Source organism: Chelmon rostratus, chromosome 23 (genome assembly GCF_017976325.1).
Source record: "Chelmon rostratus isolate fCheRos1 chromosome 23, fCheRos1.pri, whole genome shotgun sequence".
In the NCBI taxonomy this organism is placed as follows: Eukaryota; Metazoa; Chordata; class Actinopteri; order Chaetodontiformes; family Chaetodontidae; genus Chelmon; species Chelmon rostratus.
In genome coordinates this window covers 13927272-13952541 of record NC_055680.1, presented here as the reverse complement: position 1 = coordinate 13952541, position 25270 = coordinate 13927272, and the positions used below count along the sequence as shown (strand labels likewise).

At 45.6% G+C, this 25270-nt stretch overlaps 2 protein-coding genes across 5 annotated transcripts; one reads left to right on the top strand and one right to left on the bottom strand.

Annotated features, from left to right (window-relative positions):
- Nucleotides 1–177: 177 nt before the first annotated feature.
- myadma (myeloid associated differentiation marker a) lies at nt 178–4057 on the bottom strand. Of its 2 annotated transcripts, none has more exons than XM_041965150.1 (2): nt 3920–4057; nt 178–1744 (listed from the first exon to the last, which is right to left on the bottom strand). In XM_041965150.1, exon 2 carries the CDS (start codon nt 1616–1618, stop codon nt 761–763), a length of 858 nt encoding a protein of 285 aa, XP_041821084.1. In that variant the 5' UTR covers nt 1619–1744; nt 3920–4057; the 3' UTR covers nt 178–760. The 2 variants fall into 2 exon arrangements, with proteins under 2 accessions (XP_041821084.1, XP_041821086.1); XM_041965152.1 differs by lacking the exon at nt 3920–4057 and adding an exon at nt 2136–2459.
- Nucleotides 4058–4766: 709 nt separating this feature from the next.
- Nucleotides 4767–25114, top strand: arhgef11 (Rho guanine nucleotide exchange factor (GEF) 11). 3 transcript variants are annotated; one of them, XM_041964680.1, is made up of 42 exons: nt 4767–6316; nt 7391–7423; nt 9533–9624; nt 9711–9815; nt 9997–10046; nt 10143–10200; nt 10293–10492; nt 10676–10747; nt 11012–11119; nt 11228–11276; nt 11615–11652; nt 11764–11856; nt 12780–12848; nt 12976–13080; nt 13334–13432; nt 13558–13600; nt 13741–13837; nt 14016–14138; nt 14683–14706; nt 14874–15000; nt 15544–15637; nt 15888–15917; nt 16098–16230; nt 16334–16540; nt 16746–16793; nt 17066–17214; nt 17339–17479; nt 18070–18146; nt 18223–18348; nt 18457–18574; nt 18696–18844; nt 18979–19054; nt 19140–19322; nt 19414–19495; nt 19626–19706; nt 19853–19908; nt 20033–20167; nt 20341–20574; nt 20911–21021; nt 21155–21453; nt 21926–22058; nt 22158–25114. In XM_041964680.1, exons 1-42 carry the CDS (start codon nt 6282–6284, stop codon nt 22205–22207), a joined length of 4332 nt encoding a protein of 1443 aa, XP_041820614.1. In that variant the 5' UTR covers nt 4767–6281; the 3' UTR covers nt 22208–25114. The 3 variants fall into 3 exon arrangements, with proteins under 3 accessions (XP_041820614.1, XP_041820615.1, XP_041820616.1); XM_041964681.1 differs by lacking the exon at nt 7391–7423; XM_041964682.1 differs by lacking the exon at nt 20911–21021.
- Nucleotides 25115–25270: the final 156 nt, after the last annotated feature.

Here is a 25270-nt window from a genome sequence, read left to right as displayed (position 1 = left end):
CTTCATGACATTTCCCTGGCAGCATTCACATGTTCACAATCGCAGGTTGTTTTATCTGTGCTTGAAGGGAACAATCTCTGAATGATTTAGATATGTATTCAAAGGTATAACTGTTTAAAACTGAGGTAAACTTAACTCTCGGGCCACAATGTCAGTATAGAAAAAAATGCATTTTTCCCATTTCATTTCCTTTATTTGCTCTATTTACATCTTTCACATGTTTCAGTACTGAAAGACAAAAGGACAGCTGAAGTATTTTATCCAAAACCTTACAAACAAAAGAAAATAAGAAAGATGTTGAACAAATCTTTGTTTTGTTTTGCTTGTGTGTCTCAGATACAGCAAACGCATTTCTTCCCACGTCCCAAAACGCCTCTCCTGCTGTTCACCCGTGTTCCAGTGTGTTGACTTCAGTGGGTTTGAACGGCATTACATGCTGCCTTTGTTTCTGTCACACCATCACGCAAAATCCCACGTTTACATCGTTCACGCAATACTTGTGTTGCACATTCAGCGCAGGTCAGTTGACATGAGAGGTTAAATACTGTCATTGCAGATATCTGGGCATACATAAACATACTGCAAGTGCGTTTTTTGGGAGGCTTTCCTTGCATTTCATTTCAGCATTTTATAATCAGGCACAAAAAAGGAGGAGTTCTGTGTGTCAGCTACACTTTTCTGCGAAGCAGTTTAAGCTCTTATCCTGTTTATTTCTGTTCTTCATCACTCAATGTGTCTCCCTCCGTCGTCTCTTTTCTTCTTAGACAGTGACAAACACTAGTCTGGCAGTGTAGGCCAGGTCAGCGAGGTAAAGCAGGAAGTTGAGGGCAGTGAACACCGCCACAGTGATCAGTTTTGACTGATTACTGTTCCAGCTTCCACGCTGGTACTGTTTGTCAAACTGGAACACGGGCCAGATGATGGTAGCGGTCAAGTACATGATAACCGCCAGGAGCCCGTAAGCTGACAGGAACTTGGAGAAGGGGATGGGGAGACAGCCGGTGCACTCGCCCACACACAGCACCACCACAGCCATCGAAAGGATGAAGCAGATGCAGTACACCGCCATGCACCACTCAAGTGCTGGATAGTGGTTATATGACACAGGGTCGCTGACCAGGATGAAGATAATACAGGCCACAAAGGTCTGGCACACCTTCAGCAGGCCTGGAGCTGTTGCCATGTATCCCGCCACCTCTCCTGGCCTTGCTTTAGAGAGGCTCACCTCCCCCATGTAGGCTACCGCTGCCAAGCAGGAGAAGATGGTGGAGACGATGCGATAGGCGCGAGAGTTGCCGTAGAACCGCTGGTCCCTGAGAAAATATAATGGGAAGATGACAGAGGCGGAGAGGCAGAAGAGGGCGGCGTAGCAGGCGATGGTGATGGGAAAATTGGCCCAGGACACCGGGGCTCGGGCCTGGAGGCCGAACTGCTCCACCAGCAGGACCAGCAGGGTGCAGGCGAAGCTGAACGCCCAGCAGAAGATGCACCAGTCGGCCATGCCTCCGTGTGGCAGCAAGGCTCCGTGTGCCGCGACGCTGAACGCCACGCAGGTGAACAGCAGGGCAGCTACACGCACCCATAGCAGGTGGGAGGTGGGAAACACGATCAGTGGCATGATGGGTAATCAGTCAGGTGGTGAAGGAGGCGTCTGTTGTCCAGGGAGGGTCAAGATGAGTCTTTGATACTGATGGTGAGATCTTGTGCTGGCTGCTTGTCACACACTCAATTTTTGTCACATATTCTGCAGAAATACAATGAAAGAAGAGAGTAAGCAGAATAAACTGAAGCACAGATTAGATGATTTTCTATCCAGGAAATACACACATCCTATGATGCTTTGTGTCTTAAGTTGAGGTTTCAACATATTCTGCTTTCTTATAAACGCTGATGCACTAACTTAATGATGCACCTTTGAAGTCTGAACCCATAATGAAGAAATGCTCAGTTGAACAGTGTCCAGTCTTAATTGGTGTCTCATTTGCTGTCAGAAACATGCAACTGGTGGCATCAAGCCTGCTGATTTCATTATTAATTACTTGTTCATCACCGACTGACACGTCTAGGCTCAAACCAAAGTTGAGTAAAGTCTGAGGAATGTGTGAGGAACTGCTGTCGGCTGTTCAAGTAGTGACCTGTGCAGGGTAGGAATACAGGAAGTCTGCCTGCTTAAGCTTTAAGGAGTCTGGAAAGTCCCTCAGTCTGTAATGGAGGTAGATTTGTAACTCCAGGGTGGGAACACTTTGATATTGGTGCCCTCTAGTGGCCAAACTGTCCTGGTTTTCCTTCAGGTCAAGTCCCTCAGTGGGAGGAAGTCTTCTCGTGTGCAGTATTTTCCAGTGGGGCAACTAGAGTTAAACAGACATGATGGTTGATTGTACAATCATTTCCCCATCCTCAACACAGAAATATGCTTCATTTCATTATAAGAAAGCCATTTTTATCTTTAGTTCCTGTGCCAGCTGCTCCACATGCTATTTGAAAGTGAGACCGCTGTCTGGCCGCAATTCCAGGTATTTACAGAGATAAGGTGAGATAAGGAAAAAGTCCACACACAAAAAAAAAACTCTGTGTGGGGAAAAAGGGGAGGAGGAACCTGCTGATGAGCGACAGGGGAGAGATTTGCACAGGTTTAATGCACTTTGGAAGCAGGTGGTGCCTTTTTTTACACATTGTACCAATTATGTTGCTTTCACAGATTATGTTGGTGTGGCAGTGCACCTTTTAGGTTAGGGCCCCTGCCAAATTTGAACAAAACATGCAGAATTCAAACCTTTTTAACTTGAGAAATTCAGCTGATCAAACCCTGGCATGCTGCAGATGCTGTGATTACAGGTCAGGATGATAAACGCTGAAATAAATCTAGACAGGCCATGACTTGCTGCTACTCCACAGGCCCAGGGACGGCGCATCGTTTCTGCATTCTGCGCGCTGAAACCCCTGAAGACCGCCAACTGCATTAGTCTGTCAGCCATCAACTCCATCGCCACACTTCCTGTTCTCTCATACACAGGAAGCAGCTCTGAAGAGCTAGAGGCACGTCCGCAGGAACTAGCAACACCAAGCAAATGAGCACTTTGATTACTTTGTCAGACATGATGGGAATCAGGCCTGGAGTGAGAGTTAATTCAGCTTCTGATTCTTTAAAAAAATCCTCTGGTTCAACAAAAGCTTTAATCCACTTTTTTTTTTGTTTCTGGTGAATGTGCACATTCTGGTCATGCTGGTCACTAAGTTTAATTCCAGGGAGAGGTGGCACTTAGTGGCTGAACTAAAACCAAACCTGCTCAGAGTTATCAAAAAAGATGTGGTTGTGGTGTGTGTGTGTGTGTGTGTGTGTGTGTGTGTGTGTGTGTGTGTGTGTGTGAGAGAGAGAGAGAGAGAGAGAGAGAGAGAGAGAGACCTCTTACCCTCGCTGCCGACAGGAAACCAAACTTTGCTTTGGTTTTCTAGTATGACAGCATGCATACCATGCATGCCTAAGAGCTGGGCCTTAATATAAATAAACCTGGGTGCTATTGTATATCACTGCATGCACTGTAGCCTAAATGTTACAGCTGATCACTGACACTTGAACAGAGAAAGCTTCTTAAAAGTACCTGAAACCTACGCATCTTGTGATATCCGGTTTTAAGAGCACAGAGCTGCAAGCAAACGCAGCCGCATTTGTGATGAAACCAAATTAGATACGTTTACTTATAAAGATAGCTTATATTCTGTCAAATAGACACACTATACGTGGCATATTAAGTTAGTGATGAAAAGGTTTTCCGTCCAAATAGCGGACATACCGCGCCCAGCGCTGTGCCATCGCAATCAGCTCCTCCTCACTGTTCCGCGAATAGACCGTGATGAACTCTCGCAGCTAACTCTTTGAGAAAATGAAAAAAAAAAATACAAGTTTAAAAATTGCTCTTACCGATTTTTTAGGCTCGGAGTCGCCTTACGTGTTTTTTGAGAGAAGTCTAAAGTTGCTGGAACACCGTGCGTACTCGGCGGCGCATCCCCTCTCCCTCATCCACCAACACCTCGCAGCAGACTGGATCCCACGCCCCGCACAGGCCATATTTGGTAAAGTGCTGAAACCCTCTCCAAGCCTCAGTAAGGTCATCTTATCAAGTGCTTCATATTACGTCAGTTAAAATACTCAGAATAATAATATTTCTCTAAAAAGTCGTTCCATCTCGGATGCTTAGTGCAAATGCAAAAGGCGAATTATCTCCTGTAAAGTTGTGTTATTTGTGTGTACCCACTTGTCCCACAGCTGCTGGTATCTGCGCCTCAGTTTAACAGTCTAGACTTTTTTTTTTCTTAGGTGGAGTTGTGCATTAAAACCTGTCGTTTGACGCAATAACAGCTGCAAAAAAATGGGGTAGTGGTAATAATTCATTGTCACATCTCCATTAAAATCTGTAACATGGATCTGACTGAAACTGCAGCACTTTGTCACTCCTAATTGATTTCAAGCGTATACAATATTGTCTTTTCATAGTGCTTGATGTAACACATAAACCTAAACAGTTGTTTTGGGATTGTTGCCGATGGATCCAATGTATTCGGAAGCATCACACGACCTACAGTACCGCAGTCCGTGCAGACGGGGGCGCTGTTGCTCACTGTTTACACGTATGATTTTTGAGAACATGGTGGTGGATCAGCAGCCAGTCAGGACAGCAGTATAACAACACTGCAGAGATCATAATTTTAAGAACTGTTTTTTTTTTTTAGCAATAAAGGTATGCAACGATTGTGATCAACTTCTGAGTCTTCTGGCAGACAACGAGAGAGAGGAAAATCCGGATTTTACCACTGTGACTTGTTTTGGGGAAAAAGACCTGAGGTGGAGCTTTACTGGAATCGTATTGAATTGTAGCTAGCTGGCTAACATGCAGCTTTAGTATTTGAATTTGCACGAAAACGGGACTCTGGGATACATCGAGTTGGAATTTGCATGGACCGCCACTATCTCGACCAATTTAATATCCATTTATCCGCAGTTAAAGCCATGCTGGGCTCTCGTCTTGCAGACATAGCAGGTTAGCTAGCCATCGCTAAAGGACCGACTCATTGGCGCAGCTGAAAGCCGAGCCCACGGCGCTTTTGGTCGGCCTTAGGACCAACGCCATGCCGCGGATTGAAATTGGCCCTTCGGTAGAGCTAACTTCAGGAAGCTAACGCTAGCTGGATGTAGCAGGCCGCTTCAGATGGTAGTTATCGTCCTCTAGTCAGCACATTAGATAAGTTATAACTCAAAGTTGAGAGGCGACTTTAACTTTAATTCTGCACGTTTTTTTCATTTTTATAAGCCCAAACGGCAGAGCTAGCTAAAGCCGGGTAATCTGCTAATTAGCTAGCTATTTCATTAGCCAACAGTAGCGTCTGGGTCGGTGGTTGTTTACAGTGCAAGCATGTAAATTTCTGCCAGTTAAAGTTACCTTGGTAGCGTGTTAGAGTGTTGCGGTAGCTGACTATTTACTCATCAGACTAAGGTACATTATTTTGTGTATGGAGTAATTTGCATTTGCTAGCTACGTAACATTACACATCAATAGAAATAGCATCGCTATCATCATCACTTTGGGCATTCCTCTTATAACATAATCTATGCAAGCATATGACTATGAAACGAGCTACATTGAGGTAGCTCTTATCTTGTACGGGATTATTTAGGCTGACACAGCTGTCGAAAGCCTCACATATAAACAAGTCTGACTGCGTGTTAGGTTGTGGTTATTTATTTCATTGCAGGGTGTCACTGTATATCATTCAAGTCAATGTGCTGTTATCTAGACGTCAGTTATGTGTGTTGAAGCAGGTACTTTGAACTTATCTTCCAGGAATTAGCCTTACACAGACCCTAAAAGGCATGGGAGTTGTTGACCTCCTGCAGCATAGTGACACATATCAGCCATTCATTCATGATTGATGACCTTTGAGGAAGCACACTGTCCTTTATCCATTTTCCACTACAGCTGAATCCACATCGAGCCACTAACAGCCTTTGCTAGAGCATTTATTTTTAACCACTAATGTAACCAAGTAATAAGGAATACTGAGGATTTAACTGGGAGCACTGGCGTGGATGGGAACATGAGGAGCACACTGTCTGATCTGAACCAGCTTCCAAGCAGCTTGAAGATCTGATCAAAGCACAACATAGAGCCCCATTGTGTGGACTGAAAACTGACGTGGAAAGAGATGATGGGGATGGTGATAAAAGAGGCCCAGTGACAGTGTTGATCCCGCACCAGGAAGCAGAGGAGTGTCACAAGGCTGCAGACATGAGTCTCCGCCAGCCCACCTCTACACTGGACAGGTACGAGCCTCGCATCCACTACACCCTGACACTTTCTATTTCTGTGGTTAAGGATGTAATCTCAACGCCTTGCTCAAAAATGTAGTACTCCCAGATCAGCCAATCGACGTGTCTTATCTGGCTGAGGTCCCGTCTGGCCACTGGAAATACTAGTCAGACAGGCTGTTAACTGGGAGGTGATAAAACTGCCCTCTGCGACAAGGAGAGGGAGAAAATACTGTATGCATGACAATAGTAGGAGCCTGAAAATCCTTTTTCGAAACAACTTGAAACCAGATTTTGGAATTATGTTTGGATTGTTTATTATGGGTGGAGGGAAATTGGAGCAAAAAAGAATTAATTCTTACCCTCTATGATCCAGAATCAATTCACAAATGCCAAAAAAATCTATTTCTGCACGATGTTGATAAAGTACAACAAAAAGCGAACAAAAAAGAGGAGCTGAACTGCAAAACCATCCAGATGGTGTGCAGCATGCACACAGTTGCAGTTCATCTTCGAGAAAAGGCATGCATTAGGACGCATTTTGGATTTAATAACTTAATAATTAGTTTCGCATCGCCAAAAATAAGTCTTCTGTGGATACTTCGTACCTCACCACTCCTGCACTCCAGCACTAACAAACGAGACCAACTCGCACTGCAGCACATTGCAAAAAGCCTGGAAATAGTGCAGACCTTTGTATTCATTCGGCGAAGAATCGGTTCTGAATCAAATCGTAACACCAAGAATCAGAGTCAAATCGTGTGATCCCCTTAGATTCCCAGCGCGGTTGTTTATAGGGTGTTTCAGTGTCTACTTGTTGCTTGGATCTCGTGTTGTGACTCTTCGCCTGCTGTTTCGAGCTGCTGCTCAGACCTGATTGTACTGTAGTTCCTCCTCTTTGTTGCTGTCAGTCATCACCACATTCACTGTGTAGCCCTACACTGTGTTTCTGTGATCATCTCTTTAGATGCATCTGTGTCTTGATCATGTGTCTTTCCTGTTTCTCCTGCTGTCAACTTTTTTTTTCCCCCTGTGTGTGTTCTTGTGCACGTGCCTACTACTGTGCCTGTGTGTGTCATGTGACAGCAGGGCAGCCAATAAGAAAAACACCCACCTGTTCAGGTAGGACAGCTGTTCAGTGAGGGCTTATGTCAGGGGTTGGGGGTCATTGACACCTACAGATTGTACAGCTGCGGCAGCACATTTCAAGGCGCTTTTGGCTTGACATAGCAGTGTAGGTGGAGTTAGCAACAGGCAGCCAGCACCTATAAAAGGCATTTCAGGTGCTCAGATTCTATCATAGCTCATGCATCAATTCCTAGCCCTAGCCCTTCAGCATTGGCAGGTGTTATAATAATAGTTTCCTGGATTGGATCAATGCATTCCCAGTAGCTCCTTTTATGTTAAGTGCTGACTCCATCTACCTGGGCTTGCTTAAAGGATAACTTTCGTTTTTTTACAACCTGGACCTTATTTGTAGCATTAAATACGACCATTTACTCACCCAGACAACTTTGGTGGCGTTTGGAGTCGTTTTGAAGAAATTAGCCCCAGAGGAGCGGTGCGTATATCCGTATAATGCGAGTACTCGGGGCATCCATATATAACGCATAATCTGCGGCAAAACTTGTTCATATTCCAATATTTTGTTATGCTGGTGCTATTCCCCTCTGAGCCGGCGGTCAGCTTGTTTAGCTGTAGTTTGGCACAGCCGTGGTTCGTTATTGCGTATTCATAGCCGACCGTCGCAGACTCAGCCGTGTTGTGGCTGGCTGCTCGTAGCGCCCGGCGTTCGGTAATGACATCATCCACGTCAGAGGTAGTTGCCTAGAGACGCGGATGTTGACCACATGCCACCAGGGGCTTAGGGGGGAATAGCTCCAGCATATCATAACAAAATATTGGAATATGAACGAGTTTCGCCGCAGATTATCCGTTATATAGAGGCTGCGCATGGATTCCCCGAGTACTCGCATTACACGGATATACACGCCGCTACTCTGGGGCTAATTTCTTCAAAGCAACTCCAAATGCCACCAAAGTTGTCCGGGTGAGTAAATGGTCGTATTTAATGCTAGAAACAAGGTCCAGGTTGTAAAAAACGAAAGTTATCCTTTAAGTGTATTCCTGTGAAAATACACACGCACACAGAAAAAAACACAACTTAACTAAGTTCTCCCTGTCTGTTACAGACAGTAAATCAGTCCATTCAAATAGTTTTAGCTTTATATGTTGAGATTTGACAAGACTGGCTACAGGGGTCAATCTAATGATCCTTTTCACGATTCCTCCTTTTACTCAGTTTTGTTATCAGGGTAACTTTGTAACATCATCTGGCACATTTACAGAAATCTTTATTAATGTGAACTGTCCCTGTTAAGCAACCCAACCACAAATGAGGTACCAAAAGTACATGAAGCATATCGTCTCAGTCAAGAAGCTGGAAGCAGCAAAAGTTTGTCATTTTTCCTTAACAATCAACATAAGAGCTTGCTGGTTGCTCAGCGTCTCCAGAGCTCAGTAAATCACAACAAATCTGTCTGGATGGTTTCACTTTAGTTTGGGCTGGATTGTCCCTTTAAGCCAACCAGTTATTGGACCTCTGGAATTATACAGAATCACTGCAGTGTTTACACTGTGTGTCCTTGCGTCATACACCCTTAAATAAATACAGTCCTGGAAGTGAAGGCTGCTTTCAGTGTTTACAATCTGTAAGAGTATAAAGGGCGTGGGGACGGTTTGAACTCTTGGTCAGTTTCTCTGTGTCCTATTAATTCAAGGTTGGTCTTCATTCTGACTTTCTTCTCTCTCTTTTCTCTGTCCCTTCCTTTTCCCTTTATCTGCTTTTTCCTTCTTTTCTGTCATGCTTCGCTTTCAGTCCCTTTGCTGCGTGGTGAGTTTTCCTGTCCAGTGCTTTCTTGTTGCCTCTCATGCATTTCCTCATATTCTCACTCTCTCTACCCCACATCATCTGACCATCCCTTGAATCTTCTGCCTCCGACCCCCCTCTCTCCTCTCATGTTGCTCTGTGTCTAAATGTAAACGTCCCCTCTTTCTCTTGGGCCTGCTCTATCAATTTTTATTCATCTCCATTTCAAAAACTCTCCCTCTTTTCATTTATTCCCTTAAGAGCTCCCCTTTCCTGGTCAGCCCTCTCACAGCATTTTCAAAATCACTTGCTTTAGTAAAGTTTCATGCTGAGCTTCTCTTTTTCCCATCTCTCAAACCCAGGCTCAGCAGTCTGACCATCGGGGACTCGGAGCGCAAATCCTCTGCCACCCAGCAGAGGGAGCCAACGGCCGACATCCCTGCTGAGAGTACAGGTAATTGCAACATCCCATGCTAGTTTGTGTTTTATCATTTACTTTCCCCAAATCACCCTTTACATCCCTCTGTCCCCCCCTCCCAGGCCCCGGTCTTGTGCAGAGATGTGTGGTCGTGCAGAAGGACCAGCTGGGCTTCGGCTTCACCGTGTGTGGAGAGAGAGTCAAGTTAGTGCAGAATGTCCGACCAGGTGAGACACGTGCAGAGCTGATGTCGTGCGTATTCTGTTACTTCACACAGATGCTCCAACAAAGAATGAAACTTTGGCAAAGCAGTGGAAAAACACACAAGAAGCACACACGACTTATCCTTTAAAATCTGCTTTTTCTCTCTACCTGAGTTTCACTGCATGCTTGTGCTCATCTTTACAGGTGGTGCAGCAGTCAAGGCCGGGGTCCAAGAAGGGGACAGAATAATAAAGGTTTGAATTTCTTTCCGTCACAGAGTTTAAATCTGAGAGTTATTGGTTTTTCAGTGTTGCTGATTTTCCACTTTTTCGTCCGTCTCCATTTGTCAGGTGAACGGCTCGCCGGTGTCCTCCATGTCCCATCAGGAGGTGGTGAAGCTCATCAAATGTGAGTTTGAAATAAGTTTGATTGTTCTGTGTATTTGCTGTGAAAATGTGTTTTCTTTATCTGATTCTATCACTTTTTTTATCATCCCACAGCTGGAACATATGTAGCTCTGACACTACAAGGACCACCACCTTCGACCGCCTCCTTACCCCTAGAGCCCCTCCCCACTGACCTTGCACCCAATCAAAGAACGTCTCTGGGTGGGGAGGCTCCACCCCCACCACCTCCACCCTTGCCCTCTGGACTGAGCAGCACCCCTTCCCAAAGAATCACTGGACCCAAACCACTACAGGTAAATGTCATTATTTTAGGGATTAATAGTAACAAGTGAACACTCATCTGCCAGCTGCAACCATTTTGCATCACTACTAAGTGCGACAAATGTTGAGCTTTAAAAGTGAGAATATACAGATAGTTGTTTTTTGTATCTGCTATTGTGCAGCATCAAAATTTTTGTTGTCATTGTTTTTTTTAGGACCCAGAAGTACAGAAACATGCCACTCAGATACTCAGGAAAATGCTGGAGCAGGAAGAGGCAGAACTTCAGGTACACACACACACAAACAAACAAACAAATGTGCTGTCCCAAAACTGGATCTGCACGCTTCATCTCACAGTTCTGCTGCCCGACTGCGTTCTCCTGCAGCCGCAAAGAAAACAGAGGAAGGACCCATAACGTCTCACATTATTATAGCATGTATTGTAGCATCCAACTTAACCTCCTGTTGCCTCGTGCAAACTGTATGATGAGTTACAGCGACGCTTTTCAGCTTAAACCTGCTGCTGATAACCAGACCTGACCAATTTACAGGACTTGATGGAGGAGCAGCTGAAGAACCCGTCACCGTCGCTGGAGGAGCGGATTGAAAGTGCCAAGAGGAGAGCTCACCAAGTCAGGGTCAAGATTCAGCAAGACCTGGTGAGGAGACATGACTTTTTTATTAGTTAGATGATTTCTATATGCAGCGAAAACCACTCTATATATTAAAATTTTTGTTGAAAAAAATATGTTGTTCTGCTTCTCCAGGAGGGAACGCGATCAGAGTCTGCATTGAGCTACGTCATAGCAGGAGAAGGTTTCTATCTCTTTGTCTTTTACCTTTTTAATCACATGTCTCAGTGCTGCAGAGATTCGCATTGGATCCAATGTTTAGCATGCAGCATTCCTGGTGTAATTAGTCCATGTGCATATCAGCCATAAATACACAGAAACTGGTGAAATACATGGAGATGTCATAGTTTGTTATATTAGATGTTATGGTTGCATTCAGTACTTTTACACATCCCACACTAATATAGCCCTTTATGATTTAAAGTGATAAAAAATGGTTTCCTACTCCTGAGGACATATCCACTAAAAATAAAACCATCTGTCAGACTATAAGTGGTGTAAAACTGCTCTGTGCTCTGGCAGGTCGACTGTCAGTGGACTCCAGCGAAGGAGACATGGAGGTAGGCTGCACACTCTTTCCATAAACCGGTTGTATGCATGCGTTTGTGTATGAGATGGTCCCACTCATCCCGTCCCCCTCGTCCTCCCTCCTGCTCCTCCTCCTTCCCCAGGCCTTTGAGAGTCCCCACTCCTCCCCCTCATCCTCCTTCAGGACCCCCCAACACCGACGGCAGAACTCCGACACACACACCCTGTCTGACTCGGTGAGATGGACACACGCACCTGCATTCACTTTAAGACAGGCGTCCCTTTTGCCGGAGTTACTCTGAACTTAAAGAAACTCTCAGTTGACTAAAAGTTACAGGAGTTAATCAGAGTTTGACTTTTTGTTTTTGCCAGTCAGGTCGACTAGATTATCAAGTTTCTAACCATTGAAATTAAACATCTTAGGAGTCGTTGCATCTATCCACAGTGGTACAAGTAAATCACTTCAGAGAGGCTTCATCCGTCTCCCTGAGCCTCAGAATCTATTTGAGGAGAAAAGTCGGCATCCATACAGTAAAGAAACAAGCTCTATAGTAATTTCATCTGTGAAAGATTGTGTTGAAAGTACATTTGATCACTTGTGAGCATCTATTTAGTTTTTTTTGTGTAAAATGTGTTTATTCAATAATATGTGATAAAGCTTTGGCAAAAATGTAACTGTACATTCATGCCGATAAAGCTTATTTGAATTTGTGGCATCATTGTAGCATGCGAACACTATACTACCTTATTAAGCCTTTAAGTAAAGCTTAGGAAATGCTTAAATTCAGTTTTGTTGTGCTAAGGTCGCTAACTGCAGATATGATGGCTGTCTGAGTCGACTTAAAGTTTTTAGCTGATACGAAGACGTGGCCTGCATCACCAGCTGCATGCTCGTCCTCATTCATTTCCTACTGTGCCGTGTAGCTCTGTTCTTTCCTCGTCATCTGTTCCTCTCCATTCCCAGCATGCACCACTGTGACTCGCATGTCTGTTAGAAATGTATGAGACGAGCAGAGAGACTGAGGAGACAGTTTCTCACCACCATCTCCAGCTCATACGACTCTTTTGCCTCTGCTGTCACGTGTCCTCGAGTGTGCGACCGAGCGCTTTGCTTTTCTAGAAATCGTTCTGTGTGTGTGTTTGTGTGTGCGGCCCAAAGGGTGGAAAGGCCCAGATCATCGGCCCAGAGGAAGAGGATGAAGAGGATGACGGCTATGCATTTAATGAGGTGAGACGGACGTGTCTCATCAGCCCACGTTGATGTGTTTTTCAGCCCTCTTTCCTTTTCCTAAAGTGCATTTCGCTGCTCCCTCCATCGATACAAGTATTCATGTTTCCTCCTCCGTCTCTCTCAGATGGACGGTCCGTTTCAGGACATCGAGTTGCTGAAGTCCCGACCAGCGCACATGACCGTATTCATGAGATACGTCTTCACCCAGCTTCTGGACCCCAACCCTCTGGTCAGTCTATGTTACACTTTTTGTTTGCTTTGAACAAATGTAATGTGCTCGTAGTCGGTCTTTTGTTCCTCTTATCTGTTCTGTTTACATTTTTGGACAACATTGTTATCTGGAGTCTATGCAGATCATCAAAAACCTCATCTATAGCTCTGATTTATTGTAAACCGTTGTGACACTTAGCTAAACAAAAACATTGCTGCATGCGTATCTGGCGTTGCTTGCTTACATTCATGGTTATGTGCGTCTACAATAGCTGTTTTACCTGTCGGTGGAGGCCTACCTGGGCTCCAGTCCTAAAGACGCCCGCGCACTCGCACCTCAGATCTGCTCCCACTTCCTGGATCCAGATGCTGTATGTACCAACATGCCTTAAGGATTTCAAACTTAAGTTCCTTTTATGTGTTACATCCCAGTATTGGACATTACAGTCTCACTGTCTGAAATCTAAGAAAAGATGTTTCTTTAAATCCCTTGTAGCCCCTGAAAATCAAAGTGCGAGAGGAGTATCTCACAGATATAGGTAAGACAACTAAAAGCTAGCAAGGTCATGTGAGAAATTTTATTTATGACTGATCAATTCAAAGGTTGAGCCGTAACCGTAGCCGTAACTGTTTTGCTAGTTTGTGAGGAAGTGTAATGTTGTGTCCATCGTCCCTACAGAAAGTCGACTTCATGCTCAGGAGGACATCAGAGGACCTCTGTCTGAGCTGCAGCAGCAGGTGCTGCCGGACATCCAGGACCAGATACAGGACTACAGGTACGCCGCTGAAGATTGTTTTTGTTTGTAACATTGCTAACATTAATACTGGGAGCTGTTGAGTAAAGATTAGGGCTTATGTCCCTGTTCTGCTTCTGACAAATGACCATAATGGACAGTTTTGACAGAATTACTGTATTCAAGAGTTCATAGTAAGCTGTTAACATGTGTTTCATAGGAACAAGCAGATGATGGGTCTTGGCTCTCTGTTTGGAGAAGGAGACCTGCAGCAGCTGGATGGAGACCCGGTGAAAGAGAGACAGGTGGTTGACAGACAGGTCACCGCCCTGTGGGAAATACTGTGAGTGTGACTTCCTCACATGCTGTTGTTGCATCATGGTTTTCCTGTCACCAACCTTTAGGTTCACGATGAGGCCACGTGTTCAGCGTCTGGACAAGCTGACTCACCTTCAAGTCAAGCTTTCCCTTTGTAATTTATTAACATATTTTTATGCCGAGATTATCCGGGTTTAAAACCGCCTCTTAACTGCTTATACATTGTTTTACTTCATGTGGAAGTCAATATGAACACGCCCACACTTGGCAGCTTGCGTAGCAACAGGGTCAAATGTTTGGGGCCCAATAAAATTGTTATTACAAAGCGACAGAAGGCGCTCACCCAAGCTATCATAACAAAGGTCACTACCACAGCCTCAAAACCGGGAAACCACATGACATTTGCTCCTTTGACTTCATCCACACACGGTCTGTTCCTCACATCATTGTTTGCGCTGAATTTAACTGGATTTAACTTTGAGGGATTAAACTGGATTTCTCGTCGGAAGCCTGTTGATTCATGTGGAGGGAGTTAACCGTCTTTTTGTGTCTCTCTGTTCTCACCGCAGATCAAAGCACGAAGAGGACAGAAGGTAAGAGGTGTCTTGTCTGTCGGAGGGGAACGTCATGTAACAGCGATGCCTGCCTGCTTAATTCTCTCTCACCACCTTTTCTTTGTTTCCCTCTGTGGTCTATTCTCCTCACGTTTGCCTCCACCGTCTTTGTCCTGTTATCTCTCTCTCCCTCTCCGCCCCCTCAGTTCTCCTCTGGCGTCGGCCGTGCTCCTGTACCTGCGTCACTCTGGCATCAAGCTGAGAGACTCCAAGGTCTTCCCTGGTCTGAGCACAGAGAAGGAGAAGTGGCTCGCTTTCTTAAAGACGAAAAAGGTAGGAGTGGCGCCTGCACTCGTGAGAAGTTGTAAAAGGGAACGCTGTTGTCAGGACACTTGTGCGAATGAAGCTGCAGTAAATGTAAACGGGAGCATCTCTTTTTCAAATAGTATTTCTTTGTTTTTTAAATATGCCAGAACAGGACACATTCTGTGGCGTGATTAGTATTCTATGCTGTTGCTATTGCTATTTTAGCAGCGTTGTAAAAATCTATTAGCTCACCTGTGAGGTCTGATCCCCGCCTGCTATGTTCTCTATGAGGTGTACGCACTGAGGTACCATCATTTAAACAGCTAGTGCTCACCTGTAGGAGTCCTGTCTCCTGGTCTGACTTCTCTTTTGAAATGCTGAATCCATTTCCACGTTCAAGGACGCTCTTTGTTTTTGCACTCAGATGGTAGCAAAAACTCTGCCATTTGAACGCAGCTCTTGAGTAGCAAATTTGTACCACCAATAGGGGTTTTAAAGAAATGAATAGAGGTCAATGAATAGGAAGAAGGTATATGCATTGATTATATGACATGCCTCCTCTCTCCTCAGCTGAGCGGCACCAAGAAAGACAAAGATGGAGAGGATAAAAAGAGGAATCCCATCCTGAAGTACATCGGCAAACCGCGGACCACATCCCAGTCCAGTAAATACAAACACACACGTTCATTCACGAATCATTAGTCTAACTTCATCCACTGTCAGAATGCTAAAATGCAAACACACAAACACGTGACGCTCCCTCTCATTGTGTTCGTCAGACAGTATTGATTTGTTTCTGTCCTCTGTTTGCCCTTTTATTGTTTTTGCAGGTTTGCTCATTGATTTATGCGATTTTCGTTGTGTCTGGTCGCTCTGATTTCATTGTTTCTGATTGGTTCATTTTGGTCTTGTAGCATTCCATGTCCCGTTGTCACCCACCGAAGGTATTTATGTTTTTATCATTTTGCTTTTGTTAAACTCTGCTTTTCATTAAACATACCCATCTATGTTCATCTCCATGGACTGTATGTAGACGATTCTACCTCATTCTATGCCCTCAACCCTCTCTGCTGAGAGCGTGTGTGTGCTATTTTATCATATTGTTCAACTATCTGTGTGTGCAGTCCGTCCTGGCAGTGTGAGGAACATCATTCAGCAGTTTGAGAATCACACCGAGACGACGGGGGAGGAGGGAGGTGACGCTGCAGACCCCCAGAGGCTCTCCTCCAGCAGCCTGGGAGAAGACAGCATGGACAGGTAGCTCTGAAGTGCACCCGTACTGAATATTCAGTATCAGCTTCAAGCAGCTAATTCAAAGTGTTTTTTAAGATTTAGTAAAGTGCTGTTTTCTCTCGTGCAGCCCCACCGTCTCAGTGCGTCTGGCACGCAGCGAGTCATTGAAGGCTCAGGGAGAAGGGCGTCGGCGCGGCGTCGTCTCAGGGACGGAGTCAGTCCCACGGTCCCGTAGCGACGTGGACATGGAGGACTGCGGGGAGGAGAGAGAGGGGCCGGGCCTCAGGCCGCTGCAGCACAGCGCCTCCTCATCTGCATCCAGCAGCTCTGCACGGTAAAGATTCACTGAGCAACACTCCTGTGGGTGATTTCTTAGAGATAACACTTAGATGCAGACACTCTTTTGCATCCTTCAGGCAGGGAAATAATAAAATAAGCTTCAAGGAATCAAAACTTGCCCCTATAATCAGAGCTTTACATCCCACACACCCCTGGAAGTGTAGTTTTCACCTCATGCAATCTCTCTCTCTCAAACTCAGGTCTCTAGAGAACCCTACACCCCCATACACCCCTCGGTCTAGACGCAGGTGAGTTTCCGTGCCACCCCCATAGACGATTGATCAGTTTAACTAACTTTCTTGTAGGAAAGCTTAAAAACAATGGCTGACCTCTTTCTCACATGCAAAAATCTTGGTATGGTTTACCAGGAAAAAAAATTTATTTTTTTGTAATAGTAATGTGAGTTAAAAAATTGTGTTTCTGCATCCATACACATGCAACTGTTTTGTGCCACAATCTTTCAACGTCGCTCTGTCTCCCCTGCTTGTGCTCATGTGTCTGCGTGCACGTGACTCTGCAGGAGTGTAGACTCGCCGTTGGCGCTGCTGCCGGACGCCGCGGCGCTGGAGGAGGAGGTGTGCGACGGTCATAACTGGCAGGACACGGTTCCTCCTCAGCTCCTCGCCACGCTCAGTCCGAGGGAGGTGGACAGACAGGCTGTCATATACGGTACGAGTCAATAGCTGCAACTTGACACTCCACGATCATGATTTAAAAAAAAAAAAAAAAAAAAAAGCATATCTCACAGCGGTGCACTGATCCCCGTTTGCTGCTCCCTTCCCTTCATCCTCAGAGCTGTTCACCACCGAGGCGTCCCATCTGCGGACCTTGAGGGTCCTGGACCAGGTCTTTTTCCAGAAGATGAGGTCTGTGCTGAGCTCTGATGAGCTGGCCTGCATTTTCCCCAACCTGCCCCAAGTCTATGAACTCCACGGTCAGTCTGTGTGTGAATGAAACTGAAACTAAAAATCTGCATAACAAAGCCTGCCCTGCACATACAGTATGTGTATCTGCTGTAATTACAGATAGATAGCCGCATAGTTTCTCATGTAAAGTATCGTTTTTTGGCTGTGGGTGAATAGGAACTTGTTTATGGTCATTGAGTCCAGAGCATTTTAGGGTATTTTCAAATAAAAATGTTACAGATTTTCGCTTCTTCTGCCTCCTGTTTGCACAGTAAAGTGAGCTGCACTTTGAGTCAACATGCATTCAGGCCTGTATGCTGCTAGGTAAATAATAATAAGTCAAGCAAATACTAAGCAAAGGCTGTAACTGTGGAATGTAATCCCAACCAGCTGCTTTACTGAGTCAATATGTGTTCTGGGCTATAATTTAGAACATGGAAGTATATGATATGATGTAATTGCAATACTAGAACAGGAAATAGTTTTTATAGTAGGTTTTACATCTTTTAGGTAGACTTATGGATTATTTAATCAGTAGTATTTGAAATAACTGACCTGATGATGAAGCCACACATGTATTTATCACTCTAAACGTTGCTCCTGTGTCGCTTCTCTGCAGCAAGTCTGTGCGAGGCGATGAAGAAGCGAAGGGAGACTCCCATCGTTCAGGACATCGGGGACGTCATGCTGGCCAGGGTGAGTGAAGTGATCACGTGAGAGGTGTGTAGGTGCATACAGATATGTAGCATGCTAACAGTGGTGCGCTTTGTAGTTTGAAGGTGCAGCTGGAGACGAGTTTCAGGAACAAGCGTCCCAGCTGTGCAGCCAGCAATCTCAGGCCCTGGAGCTCATCAAGAACAAACAGCGCAAAGACCCTCGCTTTGCTCACATCATCCAGGTAAACACACACACACACACACACACACACACACACACACACACCTGTAGCTCTGCTAGTACTTGTCACCTTGTGCTTCATGTGCTTATGTGTCTGACATTTGCTCAGGAGTGTGAAGCGAGTCCACACTGTCGGCGGCTGCAGCTCAAAGACCTGCTGGTGTCAGAGATGCAGAGACTCACCAAGTACCCCCTGCTGCTGGACAACATCATTAAACACACAGAGGGTGAGGAATCAAGAGATGCATCGCATAATAAGCGCTGACACAGGAAAACATGCCCAGAAAAAAAGCAAAAAACAGAAAAAAAGGAGTAATTTTTTAAAGCGGATGTTTGCTTTTCGTTTAGCCGGTTCGTCGGACCTCCCCTTGCTGCAGCGTTCCCAGGCATGTTGCCGAGGGATACTGCAGGCCGTCAATGAGGTCGTCAGGGAAACTGAACACCGGCAACGTCTCAACCAATACCAACGCAGGCTGGATGCTGCCCCTCAATTCAAGGTGGTCAAATAGTTTATGCTGGTTAACCCGTTTTTGTTTCTTCTCTCTTCCTTGTTCACGCTTCTCATACTGTAACAAAGGCTACCAACCATGTCTAATCTAAGCTTTCCCTCTTTTTCCCTTCTCCCTGCCAGAGTCTGGACTTCTCCACCAAGAGAATGATCCATGAAGGGCCTCTCACGTGGAAAGTCAGCAAAGACAAGCAGATAGGTCAGTACCTCCGCGTGGACACATGCAGTCTCTTCAGTTTGGCTTCATACCCCTTTATTCACACGTCTCTGTATCCCCCCATCAGAGATTCAAGCGCTGCTGCTGTCAGACTGCCTGGTCCTTCTGCAGAGGGGCCCAGACGACCGGCTGCAGCTCAGATATCCATCCCGCTGGCTGGGTGGAGGCGGAGGTGGCAGCGGAGACAGCAAGACCTCCTTCAGCCCTCTGGTGAAGCTGGACTCGCTGCTGGTCCGCTCTGTAGCTACGGGTAAGGCTGCGGTCATGCCGAGGAAAGCAAATTCTAAAATGTCTTTTTTTTTTTTTGTTCTTTTTGAGTATAAATCTAAATTTCTCTCCAGACAACAAAGCCCTCTACGTCATCAGCACCACAGAGAGGCAGATCTACGAGCTGGTGGCCGGGACGTCGTCGGAGAAAAACACGTGAGCTCTTTTTCTACATGTGTTTTTTTAGGCTGACAGAGCATCCGTGCTCACCTTCTGCCTCCAGAAACGTCTGTTTTTCTGCACTAATATCTGCAGCACGTGTTGACTGTTGATCTTTGTCACGCAGCTGGAAAGATTTACTTGAAAAGAGCATCTCATCGGCGGGCGGCTCGTCACCCCTGATCAATCACGGATCCATGCCTATACCGTGAGTGCATTTATGTCTATGAATAAATAAAAAAGAAACGTGTTAGTGTGGGCCAGAAGGTAACTTCTATTAAATGTCATTTGCTTCTCTTCTTCTTTCACACATTGATTGTCATATTTTAGCTGTTGTGTTTGTATTTTCTGTAGTTCTCCCAGTCTGCGCAGTGCATCCCCAGTCTCAACTGGCAGTAATGTGTATGCAGGTAATCACCATTATCATCACCAGCCTCAAATAATCGAACTAATTTGATCTTTCTGGCTCCGTCACAAAACGAAGGCTCTGATGATCACTATAATAATGATTTGTTTTTGTTGGACATCTTCCAGACAACTCCCTGACGGAGCCGTCGGACTCCATGGAGACTCATTCCTCCAATGACGACATTGCACTCTCAGCTAGCACACCTTCGGACCAATCAGAAAGAAAAGCAGCTGGCGTGGCAGAGGCCGCTTTACAAGACGGTGAGACGGAATCAGAACCAAACTTTTGGATGTTGAGCTTATTTTGTCTTTGAATCTTGACAGTTAGCATGCAGTCATCTTATTTAAACGAGCTTATAGCCTGGAATGTAACATGCGTCAGGCTTTTTGTCGCCCTGATCTCTGTTCTTTTTGTTGCTTTCATGCCTCCACAGTTGAAACACTGAAGCAGCTCATATTGCGAGATTTGGAAGAGGACGGTTGGAGCCACGATTCAGATGACACGCCCACCAACGAGACGGCCAACGAAAGGAACTCGATCGCTGAACAGCGGCGGCCAGAGTCTCTGGAGACGGTCCTCAGCTTCAGCACCCACGACTGGGAGGCCGAGCCTGAAGGGGTTCCGCCCCCGGACGCGGAGCAGCCCGGCGTTCAGGTCGTGAGGAAAGGTAACGATTGGGATTGAGAAAGGCGTTCAGAGAGTTATCTTTAATTCTTCAGCAGGGCTGGCTGATCACTCTGAGGTCAGTCAGTGCTCAGATACAAATTCAAACATTTGTGTCAACCTTTGTGCCTTCATCTGCATGTTTTCTCCGCACTCACTCGGTGATTCTTTATTTTGTTTCTTACACGCTCTCTGTTCTCTTCTTGTGTCTGCTTGCTCTTCACGTCACGACGACACACTGATGCTCCCGCATCAACGCCTTCCCTCGCTCTGTCGCACTCACATACAAAACCCTTCCGCACACACTTTTCTCTGCCACACGTCTGTCCTCTGTGCATAGCTGTGGTTGCGGGTCCTTCTTCTTCTTCTTCTGTCCCTGACGACATCACTGATGATGTCACCCTCCCCTCCGACCAATCATCCAATCCGAGAGGCGAGGCCACTGCGCAGGGTAATGATGACTGAATTGGTCCAGTGCTGTTTTTATACGTGTAATATTTACCCAGGTTATCCAAATAGAATGATCTGGGTGTTAATTTTTACCCTGAAACTGCTCACCTGCACATTTTATTTGTGTGCTCCAGGGAACACTTTCTACTTAGTAATGCCTACAGAGCTGGGAGAGAGCGTCACAGACGACCCTCCCACCCCCACCGCTAGCCACTTCCCCGAGCCTCTGGAGAAAGCGATGTCACCACAGACACGGCCGCAGGAGGAAACGCTCGCCCGCGGCCCTGAGCCCGACCACTCAGAGGCTATGCAACTGGAACAGGGAGAAGAAACAGGCCAATCGCGGACTGGGCACCAGAGCCACGTGATCAAAAACGTGGACGAGATTTTCCACACGATCGAGGGGCTGATGAGCAAGTTGCGGCAGCTGAAGGTGAGTTTGTGTTCAGTTTCCCACCAACCAATACGGTTGCTTTGTGTAAATTCCAGGGAGGCTGGCCTGAATATACAACTGGCAGCGCCTCTGCTGTGTCCAGGGATACTTTTCAACAACGTCTTAACTGAAGAATTACCACGATTTCTTTTTAGTTTCACTTTTATGCGTCTATCCTTCTCTCTTCTTGTTGTGTTTCTAGGGAAGGATAAATAGAGAGAGATGATACATGCAGTAAATCATTTGCGAACAGGCGTGGCCACCACAAACATGTTGTGAACTGCCTGGAATCGAGAACACCGGAATGTAGATTTTCCAACGAGATCGTTAATTTATACAACAAGCAACTACGAGTTCCGCGGTGCTGCTCGTTCTTAACAGCAGACCCACAGAGTTCACAGTAGTTTGTTGCTTGTGAGGACTTTTCACCTCTCAGCAGCTAACCTAATTATGTCTGTGCGCCTCTTTGCAGGAAATCGAGAAGGCCCATCATAAGCTTTTGAAAACTCTCAGAGAGCCACCTGCCAATCAGGAGTCAGAGGACCAACAGTGTCCCTCGGCAACCGTCTCCAGAACACCATCTCTGGATCGCGGCTCAGGAGACGGTGAGGGGGAACTGAATTTGACTTTGCAGAACAACAGCCGATGATGCAGTGTCAGTTCTTTTCTAAGCTAAACAATAATGTTTCCTTGTACCCAACCAGGCAAAGAAGGCTGTCCAGCAGAGCCCAAGATTCAGTCCACTGGATTCTGACATCGCTGCAGGATGGATTTACTTGCTGTCTCAGATTGTTGGCACACGGACGCACCCTTACGCACCCACTGTCAGACTCGGGCGCTGCAGCCCTGCCTCCCCTCCTCCCTGCATGCGCTGGCCAGTGGCACAGAGCCCAGGAAGGACCGTGGATGTTCTGTTTTGTTTGTTGGTTTGTTTGTTTTTGTCTGGGAAACCAGGGAGCCGGACGAACTCACAGGGATTTCTGTGGTCAGCAGTCCAGGACGCAGCAAGGACGAAGTATGCAGCAACAAAAAAAGGCATAAGACAAGTTGACTGGCGAAGAGAAAGTGGAAAACTGTTGGATATTTGTGAAGGGAAATTAGTCGTACGTCTTGCTTTAAAGAGCTAGTTGAAGGAGCGGAGCAGAAAAGTGTTGAAATGTTAATTTAAGGAAAAATCCGAGGGACCCATCACCCCTGCACTTTACCCACAATGCATCCCTCTGTCCAGAGTCAAGGACTGGAGATGCCACTGGCCTCCGGGGGTCCCCTCCCCCCTACGTTGGTTGCTTTACACTGAGTTCACCTGCCACCACGGCCGAAGGACTGTGTCTATATAATTCAGGTTTTTTGCACTGGGTAAGGAAACCAACACACACACACACACACACACACACTCATTTAACCATTTCATTCATGTCTGACCTTCATGTCCCTGCACTGTGGGACAAACACTACAGTTACTGTCATTGGGGACAGTTGCAGCCACACTGACATTATCATATTCATCCTTAAGCCTTCTTTTAAGCTGTGTGATTGCTCACTACGCGGTTTGTGTTGATTGCTCGTGTTTAAGTTCTGGAAACACTACTGCGCTGTTTACTACTGAAATGCTGGCGGGTTTTATTTCTCGGCGCTGCTTCAGAGGCGTACAGGGATCTCAGCGATTTAAAACAAGCTCAGTGGATTCACGCAGCTGTCCTCGTTCGACGTTCGGGAGGATGTTTCCGGGCCGAGGTCCGAGACAGGCGGTGTCACCGACGAGCGAGAGGAAACGGGGCAGATTCAGATGTAGAAACTTGAATTTTCACTGAAGACCTGTTTGTCGCTCAATCAAATTGCTGCCAAATATCACCGCTGACATTGCCTGTCTACACTTTAAGATTTGACTGTGTGTCCTTTAGCCCTCTCTCTCCAGTGTATTGTGTGTGTAAATAGCACGGTAAATATTGTGAACCAGCAACGTATCCCCTCTCCCATCCAATGATCCTACCGTACATAGTGTTTATATCCATCTAGCCCACATCCAAAGCCATGAAAGGACCGGGCTCTTCACCAAGTAGCTTTCCAGAGATAGAGAGAGACCCCCCACCTGCACAGAACAACTTCTATTCACTGGGAAAAGCTTTGTAAAATCTAATTTTACAAACTCAAGTTTACGGACGTGGTCCAAGTAAAAAAAAAAAAGAAATGCTGTATGCAAGTGTTCAAAGAGTTAATTTGAAGGAATAGTTTGAAATTTCTGGGAAATACGTTTCAGCAAAGAGCAGTTAACATGATGCTACCACCAGCTGCTGGTTAGGTTAGCTTAGCTTAGCATAAAGACTAGAAACAAGGGGAAACGGCTAGCCTGGCTCTGTCTAAGGCTCTCAAATTGATGTGTTGCATCTCATTAGGAAGTCACCTGTTGTTTGTATGTGTCTGTGATTAAACGTGAGATACATCAGGTTGTCGTTTCACCCTGTTTCCGGCCTTTATACTAAGCTAAGCTACAAGCGACTGGCTCCACACTTAATGTGCAGATACGACAGTGGAACCGATCTCATCTGACGCTCAGCAAGGAAGCAACACGCGTATTTCCCAAAATCTTTTTCTTTAACCGTTTTTGGATCATATGTAGGAGTAATTTAACGCCCTCGACGTTCAGAAAAAGTTTTTGTTCGTCTTGGTTGTAACCAGCAAAGACTGACACTAAAGCCGAGTGCTTTATTATTTAAGTTTTTTTCCTCGAACTCAATCTGTCTGAAACTAACGCTAACACACACTCGACGGAAAGTATTTGACAAGGGAAGGGAAGGGCTTCAGCTCGAGGCGTTCTTTTGTGCACCAGTTTAAACGTTCGTTCTCTGATCGAGCTGGGCAGAATCACACTGGACTGAATTTTTATTTGAGCTGGTTTCAAATACAAAGCGAGGAGCTACCCGGCCTCTTTACCAGCCTCACGACTGACAATACCAAACTGAACCAAACCAGGAGCCACTACCAGCCACTGATTCTACTATTCAGCGTGATATTTCACTGCCTGGTGGAAGGTTTTCGCCCTTTAGCCAAAGCACACCATCGTCGATGAGGAGTGTAACTTTGCATATGAACAAAAAAAAAAATTTTTAAATGAGAGCTACTGAGCAGCACGGCGGCTGACTTTAGCCGCTGAGCCTGCATGAGGAATTTGTGCTAAAATGTGAAAATGTTCAACCAAAGTGAAATATCTCTTCAGGGGTGATGAAGGAAGCACTGTTTGTTTGTTTTCTCAACGTTTTTGGATGCTGATGTTCAAGCATCTCAGACCGGGAGACTCGCGATTCGTCCACGAAAAGAAGAAGATTCTGTAGTTTCAACACTGTGGACGTCATTGCATATTTATAACGTATGTGTTGGTCTGAGCTGCTTGGACGAGGATCTGTTTCCACGCATCACCTCTTCTTTCCTCCCACCTCTAACTACAGCATTTTTCATCTCCAATTTCTACCTCTACACTTCGGTTTCTTTATATCCTCCATCGTTTCTTTTCTCATACCTTTATCTTGTACATTCACATCAGCGTTGTGGCCCAAACCGGCTGTGAAAAACGAAAAAAAAAAGCTATAACTGATTCCTTTTCTTAAAAAAACAAAGCAAAAAAATTTAAAAAAAAAACATGTTGCACAAACTTCCCTGCACGGTGCAAACTACTGTATGCATACACACGTCTTTAACTATCATCTCATTGTCTTTTTATTTTGTATTTTTAAAAGAAAAGAAATCACTCATGTAATATAGAGAGATCAGACCCACTTGTTTTATATATGTTAATTTTTTTTTCTGTAAAGCCTTAGTCCTC

Coding starts and splice junctions, on each gene's coding strand:
- arhgef11 (XM_041964680.1), top strand. CDS start 6,282: ATGAGTCTCCGCCAGCCCACCTCTACACTGGACAG. Junction 11,120..11,227: donor TCAAGATTCAGCAAGACCTG/GTGAGGAGACAT, acceptor CTGCTTCTCCAG/GAGGGAACGCGATCAGAGTC. Junction 20,575..20,910: donor CGTTCAGGTCGTGAGGAAAG/GTAACGATTGGG, acceptor CTCTGTGCATAG/CTGTGGTTGCGGGTCCTTCT.
- myadma (XM_041965150.1), bottom strand. CDS start 1,618: ATGCCACTGATCGTGTTTCCCACCTCCCACCTGCTATGGGTGCGTGTA.